This window comes from Pteropus vampyrus, unplaced genomic scaffold (genome assembly GCF_000151845.1).
Source record: "Pteropus vampyrus isolate Shadow unplaced genomic scaffold, Pvam_2.0 Scaffold4, whole genome shotgun sequence".
NCBI lineage: Eukaryota > Metazoa > Chordata > Mammalia > Chiroptera > Pteropodidae > Pteropus > Pteropus vampyrus.
In genome coordinates this window covers 13,094,726-13,108,954 of record NW_011888785.1, presented here as the reverse complement: position 1 = coordinate 13,108,954, position 14,229 = coordinate 13,094,726, and the positions used below count along the sequence as shown (strand labels likewise).

At 38.1% G+C, this 14,229-nt stretch overlaps 1 protein-coding gene across 1 annotated transcript in view; it reads left to right on the top strand.

Annotated features, from left to right (window-relative positions):
- Positions 1-14,229, top strand: part of ASB4 (ankyrin repeat and SOCS box containing 4) — a 53,223-nt gene that overhangs the window by 38,581 nt on the left and 413 nt on the right. Inside the window, exons 3-4 of the mRNA XM_011363394.1 lie at positions 6,313-6,803; positions 12,977-13,090. Coding sequence (XP_011361696.1) covers positions 6,313-6,803; positions 12,977-13,090 — 605 coding nt within the window. The remainder of the gene's footprint in view (positions 1-6,312; positions 6,804-12,976; positions 13,091-14,229) is intronic.

The window sequence follows — 14,229 nt, the reverse complement described above, 5'->3', positions numbered from 1 at the left end:
AAAACCATAATGACTGATCAAAATAGGTTGTAAAAGTGAGATACCACTTATATAGTTTTTAAGAACACAAAATAATCATATACGTGTTGTTTATGGATGAACATATGAGTAATAAAAGAACAAAGGTTTATGAGAAATGGCAAAAATCAACTTAGTAATTATCTCTGTGGAGAATGAAAGGAAGGGAAGAACGGAGAAATGGCAAGGTTTTTACTGTAAAATTTTATCTTGGAAAAAAGAAAACTAAAGCACATATGGCAAAAAATAATATCTGTCAAATATGGGTAGTGGTATATAGATGTCTGTTATAATATTTTCTGAGATTTTCTATATGTTTAAATTATTTCGTCATTTGTAAAAAGTCAAAGATTTCATGCTAATGTAATAATAAATATTCAGATGTAGAAACAGTAGATTTCTAAACTATCTCCATTTTAAATATAAACAAAATACTTTTGAATTGTAAATAAATATGGGAATTTCTAGAAATGCAACTATGGTATAAATCAAGGCAAATTAGACTTGGATTTACTGAGAATTTACCAAATTTTTTCTCATTGCAGAGTATCATATATATGGCAATGATGTTTGTAGTATTCGAATTACAATACAAAATATCTATATAAGTTCAAAAATGTAGCTGTTAGGATTTTACACATGGCTCAAGCAAATCACTACATTATGTCATGTAGGATAGTCATTAACATATTGAATTTTACACTGCATCAATGTAATTTATTTATGTTACTTGTAGCAATCATAACTATGCAGTGATAATTATTAGAAATTATTTTCGTTTGCCTATACTTGTTAGCTAAGCACTATATTTGTTTTTAAAAGATTATGTGTGAAGGTAGATGATATTATCTATGGATTTTACTGCAGAATAGGAAAGGCATGTCTGAAAGAGTTGAGAAGCGCTGGTCTGGCCTCATCCTCTACCTCTCCACTGATCTCCCCACTCACACCCAAGATCTTCAAGAAATCAAGTGCATTTGGACAGGGAGGAAGGCTGGGGCTGGTTCAGAGATATGCAATGGGGGATGTAGAGTCCCTCACCATCTGGGAAGATGGAGAGATGACAGTTTCTGCAGTAGCAGAGACCTCTTCCTGCTCCCACTATCATGGAGCTTTTGAGGTGATAGAACTTGGGGGAGATGTGGATGGCTCTGAGGGCCAGCTGGTAGCCTGTAGAGAGTAGAAAAGCCCAGCAGATGGAGCCACAACAATGACTGAGCACCGATGATCAGTCAACCTAAGCATGGACGACATATGGAGGCAGTTCAATTTCATTTGGAAAAAAATAAAGAAATGTGAGTTCTCATAACTAGGATTCATGAAATTGATTCTATCTGTTTGGGAGGAAGTGAAAGGATATTATCACACACTATGGGAGGACAGAAAACATTTAATATTGACTGATCCTATGTCCCTCAGTAATCCTGGTTTCAGGATTACCTTTTCCCTTGGGCCTGGCCTGGCTGGCGAGGCACCACTTTTTATGGCCAGCTCCCATTTTCTTCTGTTCAAATTCTCATCCTATCTCCCATCTTTGTCCCATTCTAAGTGCATGCAAATCTCTGTCTCCTTTGTCCGCAGATGAAATCTGAAAAGTCCTTGGTCTTTATCAAGCAGTGCAAATTTTTATCTGTCCCATTCGCTATCATTCCAGACTGCTTCTGGAGACTGTCTTGCATAAATTAGAAGGTTTGTGAAAGCCTTCTCTTATTAAAAGTTACGTAACCTCAGAAATAATTTACCCTGCTCCTGTAGAATGAGAATTTGTTGCATATTTTCGGGGACTACAGTTTATAGAATATAGAGAAAAACTTTTAGAGAAAGAAACCCATTTTCTGCCTGGAAAGACTCTACATTGTAAGAATGTCAATTCTTCCTAAATTGATGTCTACACCAAAATAAGTTCCAGATAAATCAAATGTTAAACATTTTTCAAATCTATTAAAAAACTAAATTATGATTTATCTGCATAATTATGCAATCTCTGAGAGGAGCAGGTCATTCTAATACTTTAAAAAAAAACTCGTTTGTTTTGAATTTGACTTTCTAAAGTTAACATCAGTGTATTTAAGAAAAGTCAAAATAAACCGACTTAAAAATTTATAGCAATTATGATAGCATAGGCTTATACTATAGTTTAATAAAGGGCTCATATAAATGTAAACAAAGCAGAAAGGCTTCAATGTATAAAAGGACAAATTTTGGGCAATTAACCAAAGAAGAAATACCACTAGTTAATAATAAAGAGAAAGTATTCAGATTCTAACAATCAAATGAATTCAGATATTTTTTAATTCTTTTTTTTAAGTTTAATTTTTTAAATTAAATTTATTGGGGTAACATTGGTTAATAAAATTGTATAGGTTTCAAATGTACAGTTCAATAATATGTCATATGTATATTGCATTTTTATCTGTCCCATTCGCTATCATTCCAGACTACTTCTGGAGACTGTCTTGCACCACCTAAAGTTAAATTTCCTTCCATCACCATATATTTGACCCCGTTTAACTGTATTTATCTCCCCTCTTCCCCCTTTCCCTCTGGTAACCATTAAACTGTTGTCCGTGTCCATGAGTCTCTGTTGGAATTCAGATTTTTTAAAAAGACCATTTTTTACTTCCAAATTAGCAAAAAACATATATTTTTTTAAAATATAACAACACACTGGTGAGTGAAATAGCACTCTTCCATGTCAATGAGAGATATAAATATAACTTTTGGTAATTATTCAAAAAGGCCCTTACTATAGTTTGTGTTTCAGCTTAATGACTATTTTAGGGGAATTCGTGGCAAGGAAATAAGCCTAAAATTTACATACAAATGTTATTAATTGTAGCATTAGTTATAAGATCAAAACTTTGGGAAAAAATCTTCACAAGCAACTACAGGGTAAACTCCCTCTATGGAATGGTATTAGTTATTTGAAAGTAGTATTTAAAATAATTATATAACAGCATGGAAGTGCTTATAATAGTTAAAAAAAAAAGGCAATGTTGGGCAATAAAAATATTAAAATGCAGCTAATCTAATTGTCAATTAAGAAAACAAAATTTTCAAACACAACGAAATCTCACTACACGCCCACTAAGTTGACTAAAATTAAATAGCCTGAAAATACCAAATGTTGTCTTAAATGTGACACCATAAGACCCTTCAAGCATGTTTTATGGGAGGGGAATCTGGTACAACACCTTCTGTTTGACTCCGTCTATGGAGGTTGAAGATATGTAAACCCGATTACCTAGCAATTCCACTCATAGGTGTAGAACCCAGAGAAACCCCTTCACATGAGCACCAGGGTACAAGAATCTATAAGAATGCTCGCGGCAGCAATGTATAAAATAGCCTGAAACCGGAAATGCCAATCACCAGTAGGATGGATGAATTGTGGATTACTTATGCTGTGAGGCTGAATACAATAAAATGAACAAAGGAGAGCTAAATATCATAACATAGATTATTTTCACAAACATAATGTTGAATGAAAGAAGCAAGTTATAAAAGAATACATGTTTATTATTTCATTTATATAAAACTCAAAAGTAAATGATACTAAACTATCTTGTTTAGAGGTATATACAAAGGTGGTAAAACTATAAAGAAACGCAAGGACATAATTATAATAATCAGAATAATCGGCAGGATGGTGGAGTTGTGGTGGAGAAGAATACATAAGAAAGTGGAGGGCTTCTCTGGGTCAGGGGATGTTTGATTTCTTCACCTGGGATATGATTACGTAAGTGATGGCTTTATAGTATTTTTTAAACTGCACATAGATATTTTTACATATCATGTAATGCATCTTATACAGTATGAGTTGAATTCTATCCTCTCCCTCGCCCCTCCAAAAAAGGAAATATGTTGAAGTCCTGATCCTCGATACTTCAGTATGTGACCTTGTTTGAAAATAAGGTTGTTGCAGGTGTAATTAGTTAAGATGAGTAGAAGCAAGATGGACCCCTATTACCAGTATGACCCGTGTCCTATATAAAGACACATAAGACAGCCATGTGAAGGCACAGAGACACAGATAGAACACAGTGTGAAGATGGAGGTCGACCTTGGAGTGACACATCTCCAACCTGAGGAACGCCAAGGATTGCCTACCACCACCAGCAACTAGGAGAGAGGCATGAGACAGTTTCTCCCTCAAAGCCCTTGAAAGGTGCCAACCCAACCACCATCTCAATTTCAAACTTCCAGTCTCCAGAACTGTGACGAAATTTCTGTTGTTTTAAGCCATCTGGTTTATAGTACTTTATTACGACAGCTCTAGGGAACGAATACATTGTATTTCTGTGTTAAAAAATATTTTAAAAAATTTCCTGAGTATTTATGTTATGATCTATAATTTCTTGAATAAATCACATAATCTAAAATAAAAAAGTAGTCAAATCATCCTATTTTATGTATTCCCTGGATATGTAACAGCGCTGAAAGACAACTACTATAAACATCAGGATCTCCTATTCGGAAAAGGAAACTGCGCAGCATATATAGTTATATCAAGAGTTCAAGAGTCAATTGTAAATGTCCAAGTACATTAAAAAAATAAAGAATGTAGCTTGTTCCAAGTTGGCCTGTAAAATTTCATTCTGACCCTTTGGTTCCCTTTCTTACTGGAAACTCTCCAGCATTTGAAGTGACCCTGCCTGTGGCTTCTGGGGACACATTCTTATTCATTGTGTTTCACTCCAGGGAAAAGAAGGGCTGACCTGAAAGGAGACCTGACCCGGAACTTCTCCCGGGCAGAATGCTGACGAGCACAGCCGGCTCCGTGAATGACGGTCTTTCGTTATAATCCTGCTTTCTGCAAGTTTGAGAGTTTACAGAGCGATGTACTTGTGGAGATCTCACTGGGGTTGAGGGGTGGGAATGATTTTTGTATAGGATACGGAGTATGCTTGTAGGAGTGCTGCCGTTGACAAATACGTTCCATATGATCAGAGGATACCATAAAAAGGAGGCATAAAGAAGCAATACATGGTGAACAGATTTTTTGAATTGACAAAACGTAACATGGTTTCTGAACTACTTTCAGGTTTTCAAATATCAAAAGAGAGTAAAGCACAGAAAAATTTTCTTCTAGAAGACTAATGAGGTAGAGTAGCACAGTAGTAAGAGATTATGAAGCCAGGCCGTCTGCTTTCCAACCTTCGATCTATTGCTTCTTAGTTTGGCATAGTTATTAGCCTAAGTGCAAATTTCATCTACGAAATTAGGGTAAAATTGCACGTCCTGTGAAGGAATACTAGGAAGATTCGATGAGGCAATGTATGAAAACCATTTAGTTCAGAATGTTGCACATGTTAAGTGAGTAATAAATATTTGTTACTGGCATCATCATCATCATAATTATCACCATCATTGTTATCATAATAAAGAGTCTCTAACAGATTTATACCTGAAGTAGCTATATAAATTTCAGTAGAATTGATAATAGAGATAATGACCCCCAGAGGTCATTTTGTTCATCATTAAATTCCACAGAGAAGGAAAATTTCAGCTTCTCAAGTTGACCATTCTAGTACTTAACATTCCCTATCAGAAATATAAAATTCACTTCAGTTTCTTGGTGTGTTAATTTTTAAGGAGTTTTCAAAGTACTAAAATTTTATATTCCTGATACCCATTGTCAACTGTAAATCAAATCTGTTACAGTCTCTAAATCATTGTCTTTCAATGGGTATTTATTTCTATTATACTAGCTTCCACCCCTTTCAATGCAAAACATGATACTTAGTCTAGTTTGGTGGTCAAAGTGTTTGTGATTTTTGCTTTTTCCATGTTTGTGTTCCAAGGGAGCCTCACAGACTTGTGTGGCTCTAATATTGTCAGTTTTCAGAGGGCTGGGCAACTTCCATACCACTAAAGTTTGCTTTCGGGTTTTCCTGCTTTGAAAGAGAAGAAAAACATGATTTTGTGACCAAAGAAACTGATGATATTTGCTATTTTATTGATAAAAACTATTAGTTATAAGAACCACTTTATATTTTCTGATCCACCTGGGAGAAAGGACTAAAATTCAACACTGCTGCAGCCTTCCAGCCTGCTTTTCCCCTCGCCCCCTATCCCCGCCCACCCACTCCCCACCCCGGTACATTTGCTGATTGTCCAAGAGATGGCACTGTTGTTTCAAAGGAGTGGCTTCAATGGGGACCACAAATGGAAGCTGGAAGAAGAATAATGTATGACAATCAGAAGTTAAAAGGAGAAAGTCTTGTTTAATGAACCTTGGGTATAATGGCAAATTAAGTTGAAATAATTGACTTCCTCAATCTCCCTTTTTAGGAGCGAATGTGAACATGAAGACCAACAACCAGGATGAGGAGACGCCTTTGCACACAGCTGCCCACTTCGGGCTCTCGGAGCTGGTGGCCTTCTATGTAGAGCACGGAGCCATAGTGGACAGTGTGAACGCGCACATGGAGACCCCCTTGGCTATTGCAACCTACTGGGCCCTCCGCTTTAAAGAGCAGGAGTACAGCCGGGAACACCACCTCGTCTGCCGCATGCTGCTCGACTACCATGCTGAGGTCAACGCCAGGGATGATGACTTTAAATCTCCACTCCACAAGGCAGCCTGGAATTGTGACCATGTGCTTATGCACATGATGCTGGAAGCTGGCGCTGAAGCCAATCTCATGGATATCAATGGTTGTGCAGCCATCCAGTATGTGCTGAAGGTCACCTCTGTGCGACCTGCCGCCCAGCCTGAGATCTGCTACCAGCTACTGTTGAACCATGGGGCTGCTCGAATATACCCTCCACAGTTCCACAAGGTGAGGCTGTGTCCCAGGGTGCCAAGTGGAGAACTGCATAGACAGCAGAGTAATGGAGACTCAAAGGGTGGCTTGGTTTGAAATCTCCAAGTAGCTCAAGTTGTTTGAGGCTTGACTCTTTGGGCTAACTGCTTTTGATCCTCTGTGTGACCTTCCATTTACACTTATAACTCTAGCTATCTTGTCTTGGTCCAAATTTGTTTGGAATCTGGGGCAGAGAGTGGGGAATGAGAACAAGAGTGGGTGGCAGATAATTTTCCATGCCCTGCATGAACACCAATGAACTAGGAGTGACTTCCTGAGGGACTGCATTGAGAAAGGTCAGAAGGTCACTTTTAGTCACTACCGGGTGAGGTGAATAGTGTCAGACAGGCACACACTTGCCATCTCTTGAGTAGAATATCTGATCTAAAGATGAGTGAGCTTGCTTTGGAATTAGATGATGTGAAAGTGCGACTCAATTTTCTAGTTTAGTGAAAGCTAATATCAATGAAGTACTAATAATTATATTTATTATATGTAAGGAATTCTACTAATGAAGCACACTGTTATAAGCATTTCATATTTCTTAATTTAATTCATTTAATCCTTGTAATATTCCTATGAGGTAAATAATATTATTATCCCTATTCTACAGAGGAAGAAACCGAGACACACAGCAGTTAAGTAACTTGCTTGATCTCACACAGTGGCAGTGCCAACGTTCGACTTTAGATCATTTGGTACTAGTCTCTATTCTTGTAATATCACGCTGCACAGTCTTTATTTTTAACAGTATTTATTGACAATCTCTAATGGGCTATCAGAGAACAGATGCCACCAATACTGATATGACTAAGACGTGGTACCTGCCCTTGAGTAGCTTAGACTCTAGGAGGAGAGATAAACACATACAAAGATAAGTTAAATATGCCGTGGTAAATGACAGGTAGGAAAATAAAGGGTGTATAGGCACATGAAAGAGAGTTTTGCATTAGGTTGATGATAATGATTAATTTGGAAACCAAAATGCATTTCACCTTAAAATAAATCAAATAACACCATACCTAGGATCCTACTCACTCCAAAAATATTAATTAATGTGAAGTAAAGGAGTTTCAGGTATAAACCAGCTAACTAATGGAGGGCCAGAGATAGTTTTCCTAAATTCACAGCTACATTCTACCTTTTACTTTGGTAAAATATCAGAGACTAGTCTGAAGTCCTGACAGTGTGAGGCTCAGTTGGAAGAAAAGTTCTACTAAAGAATTTAAGGGGTGTGCACTCAGTCAGGGCAAATTCCAGATGGATAACCCAGAGACCATTTAGATATGAATATGATGAGTTCAATGAATCCTGTGATCTCAGTAAGGGGTCTTCTTTTGGCTGTCAGTGTTTTCATGGAAGATTATCAAATTCCTCCTTAGAATTATATGTAATACTCACAATATCCTGGAAATTTATAAAATTTTTATAGAGAATTCCAAATGATTATGATGAGGAGGACTAGGATAATAAGTTATAATGTTACAATAATGTACTTTGTTGAGCTCTAAATAGGCTTTATACAGATTATTTCATTTTGCTTTTAGAATAACTTCTGAGGTCAGCACTGGCATTATCATCATTTAAAAGATAATAGCATTAAGATATTTTCCTAAAGTCACAGAGAGTAAATGGTCAAGTTCATTCATTTATTTATTTATAAAATATTTACTGAGCACCTACTATGAGCCAGGCACTGTTCTAGCTGGAGCTAGAGCAATGAACAACAACAACAACAAAGGCCTTCTGGGAATGTACTCTCTAGTGGGAGACGGGAAAAAAAACATAATAAACAAATAAATATACTCTGATCTGCTAGGTGCTGTGGAGAAAAGTAAAGCAAGGTAAATAAAATAAGAGAATGTCCTTTTTTTTGGTGTTTGTATATTTGCTATTTTACAAAAGTTGATTAGAGAAAATAAGGACACGAAGGAACAAGTCATGTGAATGAAAATCTGAATGGGGGAGAGAGCATTCTAATATTAAGGAAAAACAGGTGCAAAGATCCTGAGGTAGGAGAGAGCTAAGCGTATTTGAGGAAGAGCGGGAAGCCAGAGTGGCTTAGTGGAGTAAGGAGAAAGAGAAGTCAGAGAGGTGTATATGAGGGTGGTTTGCAGACCATATATAACCTTGCAGGCCATGGTCATATCTTTGGTTTTTTACTCAGAATGACAGAGGAAGTCACTGAAGGATTTTGAGTTGGGAAATAAAAGTCTAATTTATATTCCTAAAAGACACTTTTGACAGTCTTGGAAAATAACTCTAGTGGGGCAAAGGTATTGCAATAATCTAGACATAAAATGAGGGTGGCTTAGACCGACAGTGGAAATGGTAGGTGGTAAGTGGTCAGATTTGGGGCATATTCTGAAGAGGGAGTCAGTGAGTTTTGCTGATAGATTATTTATGGGCCGTAAGAGGAGACGAATCAAGGATAACTTTAAGGATTTTTGTCCAAGGAATGGAAAGAATCAGGGGCCCTTTCCTGAGATAGGCACAAGGCAGGTGACACTGATTTTACAGAGAATATCAGGGGTTTCGTTATGCTTAACATGCCTACTAGTCATCCGGGCGGAGGTATCAAATAGGCAGTCTGACATGAATCCGGTGTTCTGGGAAAGGTCCTGGCCGGAGAGACAAATGCGGGGATCTCCACTGTGGTATGCAAAGCCAGATGCATTAAACACGTGGTGGCTCTACTAGTGTTCTTATCTACATCTGCTGAGTGGCAGAGTCAGTGCTCCTGGGTTTTACTTACCATAGGGACCTTTCCAGACAGGAGAGACAATGTGTGAGGCTGTCTGGAGACTAACTGCTGAGTTTTATTCTGAAACTCATTTCCAATTGACTGTGGGTGAAAAGTCTCTGCAAAAGTAACTGAAAAGACCTCTCCTCATTCTCCTCTAAGAGCCTTTAAACAGAATTGCTATTTTCCAGTAAGAAGTTCTATGACTCTGAGGAAGGTCCCAGGTCCTTTCCACAAAAGCAGTCCCCTGAGAGGAAGCAGCGAGGAGGGTTAGGGGTGGTCGCTTAGGAACCAGGCTATGAGTTCTAGATTGGCCATTTACTGTGTGATTTTTGAACAAGTTCCTTGATCTCTCACATCCCAACTGCCTCATCTGAAAAATGAAAGTAAAAAAAAAAAGAAAACTTTTAAGGAATATGTGAATAAGGCATGTCAAGCATTGAGCCCAGTAGGGCTGCTCAACAAAAGTTTCTCCTTCCCTTCTACCAGAATGTACTCTTGGTCCACAGTAAGAGTGTCTCCTGCTAGCCGGTAAAATAGGCTGACAATTATGTGTTCCAAGGAATACTTTATCCACCACTAGCCGGTAAAATATGCTGACAGTTATGTGTTCCAAGGAATACTTTACCCACCGTTAGCATGTTCCTATTCAGTTCTGTTTTGCTTCTCTGAGTTCCTCCTGTTTGGCCACATGCTAAAGAAAGTAGCCATGGTGGATGGCTGGTATTATCAACATTTGTTGCTGCCCAATGGACAAAGTAAGAGAACTGGTCTCCTTCCAAAGGAAAACTGAAGAAAAACTATTCAATTTACTATGCAGATGCGTCACAGCGATTTAAAGCAACTACTCCACAACCAGACTTTCCTAAAGGAAAGTCATCTTTACGACAAGTAAATGACTGCCTCATTTATCCAGAAGATAAAGTGATTTGTTCTCTTACGGATGGGGAATTCGGTTTCCTTATTTACAAAGAACAAGGTCAAAGCTGAAGATGCTGTCTTCCAAATACAAAGCACATTTGTAGAGGATGTATTTCACCGAAAGCCAATGTATAAGTTACATAAGGGGAGAAAAAGAATTATAGGGTCTGAAATTGCTTTCTGGGGTCCAAAAGGACATTTGATTTTTTTTTTTTCTCTCTCAGCATAATTCAGAAGGAAGTGACACTCCAGGGAGCCAAGACTGGGTTTTCTTGTAGGACAAGAAAGACATTTTTCTAGGGAAGGGAAAGGTATGTGAGGGGTTGGGGATAGTGATGATGATGTCTGCTGTTGAACAAGGCAGTATATGAGGCCTAAGGTACAAGAAGTCTCTTTGATTATTAAGTACCTTTCTACACACAAACATATCAGTATAAAAGGGCAGAGGTAGCTTTAGAATTTCTCTGCTGAAGTGGCTTACAGGTGCCACTTGCTTTGGGAGGCAAAGAGATTTATCTTGAATCTGTTTTATAATCTATGTTTTTAGGGAGTCGAATGATGAGGGAAAGTATCTCAGGGTCTCTCCAGTTGCCACCACTGTAGAAAGAGCTTTTTTTGTTTAATTGTTCTTCCATAAAGGGAGTATAGAGGCCCAAGAGTCACATAGCAAGTGAAGTTCACAGGCATCTTCAGTCTCTCAGGCCAACCAAAAGAAGCAGAAGTTTCTCCCTTCTGAGTTCATACCAGTCCTTTCTCCTTTGATGGTCAGAGGTCCTGTAGTCAGCATCTAGTGATGATTCAGAGTTTGCTATTTCTTAAGGGTCTTGTTGTTGTTGTCGTTATTGCCTTGTGAAAGAATTACCGACACCTGAAGAAGATGTGTCCAGCGGTTTTAGTTCCGGAAGAAGCCCAACACACCAGTGAAGGTAACTGGGAAGTTGTCAGGATAAAGGAGCTTTCACGCTGTAAGACCTGTTTTCTGTCAGCAGAAAGCTTAGTAATCAGTGTCAGCAAAACCTCATGACGGCAGTGGAAGCTTTGCATTTTGTACGTGTAAAGACTGCAGGTTACTTGATTTTTTTTTTTTTTTTTTACCCTAATGAAAGTTGAGAAGTTATCTTCCTGTGATATATGGGAGTATACCAGGTACAAATTGAAGTGCCAAGTGTGAAGTTAGGCTACTAAACTAGGAATGAGTTATTTCCTGTATCTGTAACTTAATCTGAACTGTTTCTGAGTAAGGGCTGGGAATAGAATTGCCAGATAAAATACAGAATGCTCAGTTAAATCTAAATTTCAGATAAATTATAGGTAATTTTTAGTATAAATATGTCCCATGCAATATTTGGGACATACCCATACTAAAAATAGTTTGTTGTCTATCTGAAATTCAAATTTAACCTGGCAACTTGTGTTATTATTTGCTAAATCTGGAAACCCTAGTTGAGAAGTAGGAAATATATTGTAAGAGAAGAGCAACTTTTAGGTACATCTCTTCTGTGTCTGAGGTGTTGGCAAGAAAGGGTGGTAAGGAATACCTAGAGACAAATTACCTGTGCTGTCAGTTTCCTAGCAGACACCTAAACCATGTGCCCAGCCTCGAATCCTCTGAGTTACACTTTCTGTAAATTCAGAAATGCTGACTCTTCAGAGATCTCACAGCAGGAGGTAGGGAAAACCAGTTTTTGACAGTTTGCCCAATGACAATAGGTTGAACTTGAGAAGGACTGGAAATCAGGAAGAAAATTTCTTTGGAGAAAGTTAAATGCAGACGCATGTCTTCCTTCTAAAGGTTGGTGAGAGGGGGGTGCTTCCTCCTTATCTGATGCCCAGTGAGAGAGGCTTTTAGAGAACTCTGCAGAGAGCTTGATATGTTTTCTGAAGTTTCAAGGGAAAGATGGAACTGATGTGTAACTCGTGACAAGAAAGTTTAAAGAAGCAAGTCTGTAGCTGGAGCTGCTTGTCTGGTAGCAAAGAAAAGAAAGGTGACTAAGCAGGAATCCAAGAGTGCTTTTGCTGATGATGGGATAAAGGTTCAGGTTCCCTGTGGACTAGTTGTGGGTCAATTGGAGAGCCAGCTGAGTCACTTTGAAATGAAAATAGGCCACACTCAAAGAACTTCTAGAAATAGGGCCATCTTGACAGAGAGAAGCTGGAGGTGTTCTGGTGGACAATGAAGCTGCTGGAGAAGTGTGAAGGCTCTACGGTCGGGGCATGCATTTCATCTGGCTCCCACCTTCTTCGTTAGCATCTTTTTTTCACTTGCTCCTGGATGGTGATGGAAATTAGTCTGATTTTATTAATCCTCCCAATCCCCATGGGGGCCAGCAGTGCGTTTGAATACTCAAAGGCACTGAGACTTCTCAAAAGCATTTCTGGGCTCTAATGAGCCTAATAGGTCTATACATTCTTGATGTCTCTGTGAATGGAATTAATACATCATATATGTGCTTTAAACAAATGAAACCCTGTGCTTTCTCTGCAGGTGATTCAGGCTTGCCATTCTTGTCCCAAAGCAATCGAAGTTGTAGTCAATGCCTATGAACACATCAGGTGGAACGTGAAGTGGAAAAGGGCTATCCCGGATGATGACTTGGAGGTAAAGAATCCATTCTCTTTGTCTGGTTTTCACTATAACATATTTCCAGACTGCAATGGAAGTACAGAAAATTCTAATTTAAAAATTTGGTTTTGATGAAAGTGCAGGCATGAGAGTATACAGACGCACCAAGTACATAACGCTTGAAAGTATCTTAGGGGATTGCTCCATTTAAGGGCGAGTCAAACAATTACATAGAGCTGGCAGCTTTACTTTCTCCCCATCAATTTAGATGAATTAAACAACAGTAATATTTGGGATTGCTCATATAGCAATTTTACCAGAAGATTAAAGTGTTTCATGAAGATTATTTTATTCACTTTTAAATATCGTGAAGCTGTTAGCAGAATATTGAGTACAATTGACCCTTTAACAGCATAGGTTGAACTGCAAGGGCCCATTTATACACAGATTATTTTCATCTTGTAAACAGATGATATAAACTTATGGATCAATGAATACAGTACAGTACTATAAATGCATTTTTTTATCCTATGATTTTCTTAATAATATTTTCTTTTTTCTAGTTTACTGTATTGTAATAACGTGGTATGTAATACATATAACATACAGAATACGCGTTAATCGACTGTTTATGTTATCACTAAGGCTTCCAGCAAATAGTAGGCTTTAAGTAGTTAAGTTTTGGGGAGGTCAAGAGTTGTACGCAGATTTTTGACTGCACAGGGGGTCAGCGCTTCTAAGCCCTGTGTTGTTCAGGGTCAACTGCATTAAAAACTTTGTGATGGGTCACACAGAAAAGCTGATGACAAAGCTGAGTCCTCACTCTACGTATGGACTTTGCTGCCTTTGTAAAGCAGTTCTTCTGCCGAGCCTCCTGTTCTTGGTCTTAGCAGTTACAGGCTGTGGAGAGATATCAGGTACAGAGTGCAAAGCTCATTAGGCTTGGAGGACAACGGTTTAGGTACAATTTCATTCTGCTACTTATTAGCTACCTTACCTTTTAAAGGTTACTTAACTTGCTGTAGCTTCATTAATTGTTAAAATATCTAAACGTATGGGTCACATCAGGCACATAAAAGACTTACAATAATATTTAGATTAATTTAAAATTGCTACCTTGGTTTACACTGGTCCAGGCAGTTCACATAAGTGTGTCTTATCTCGTTTCCTGGGTT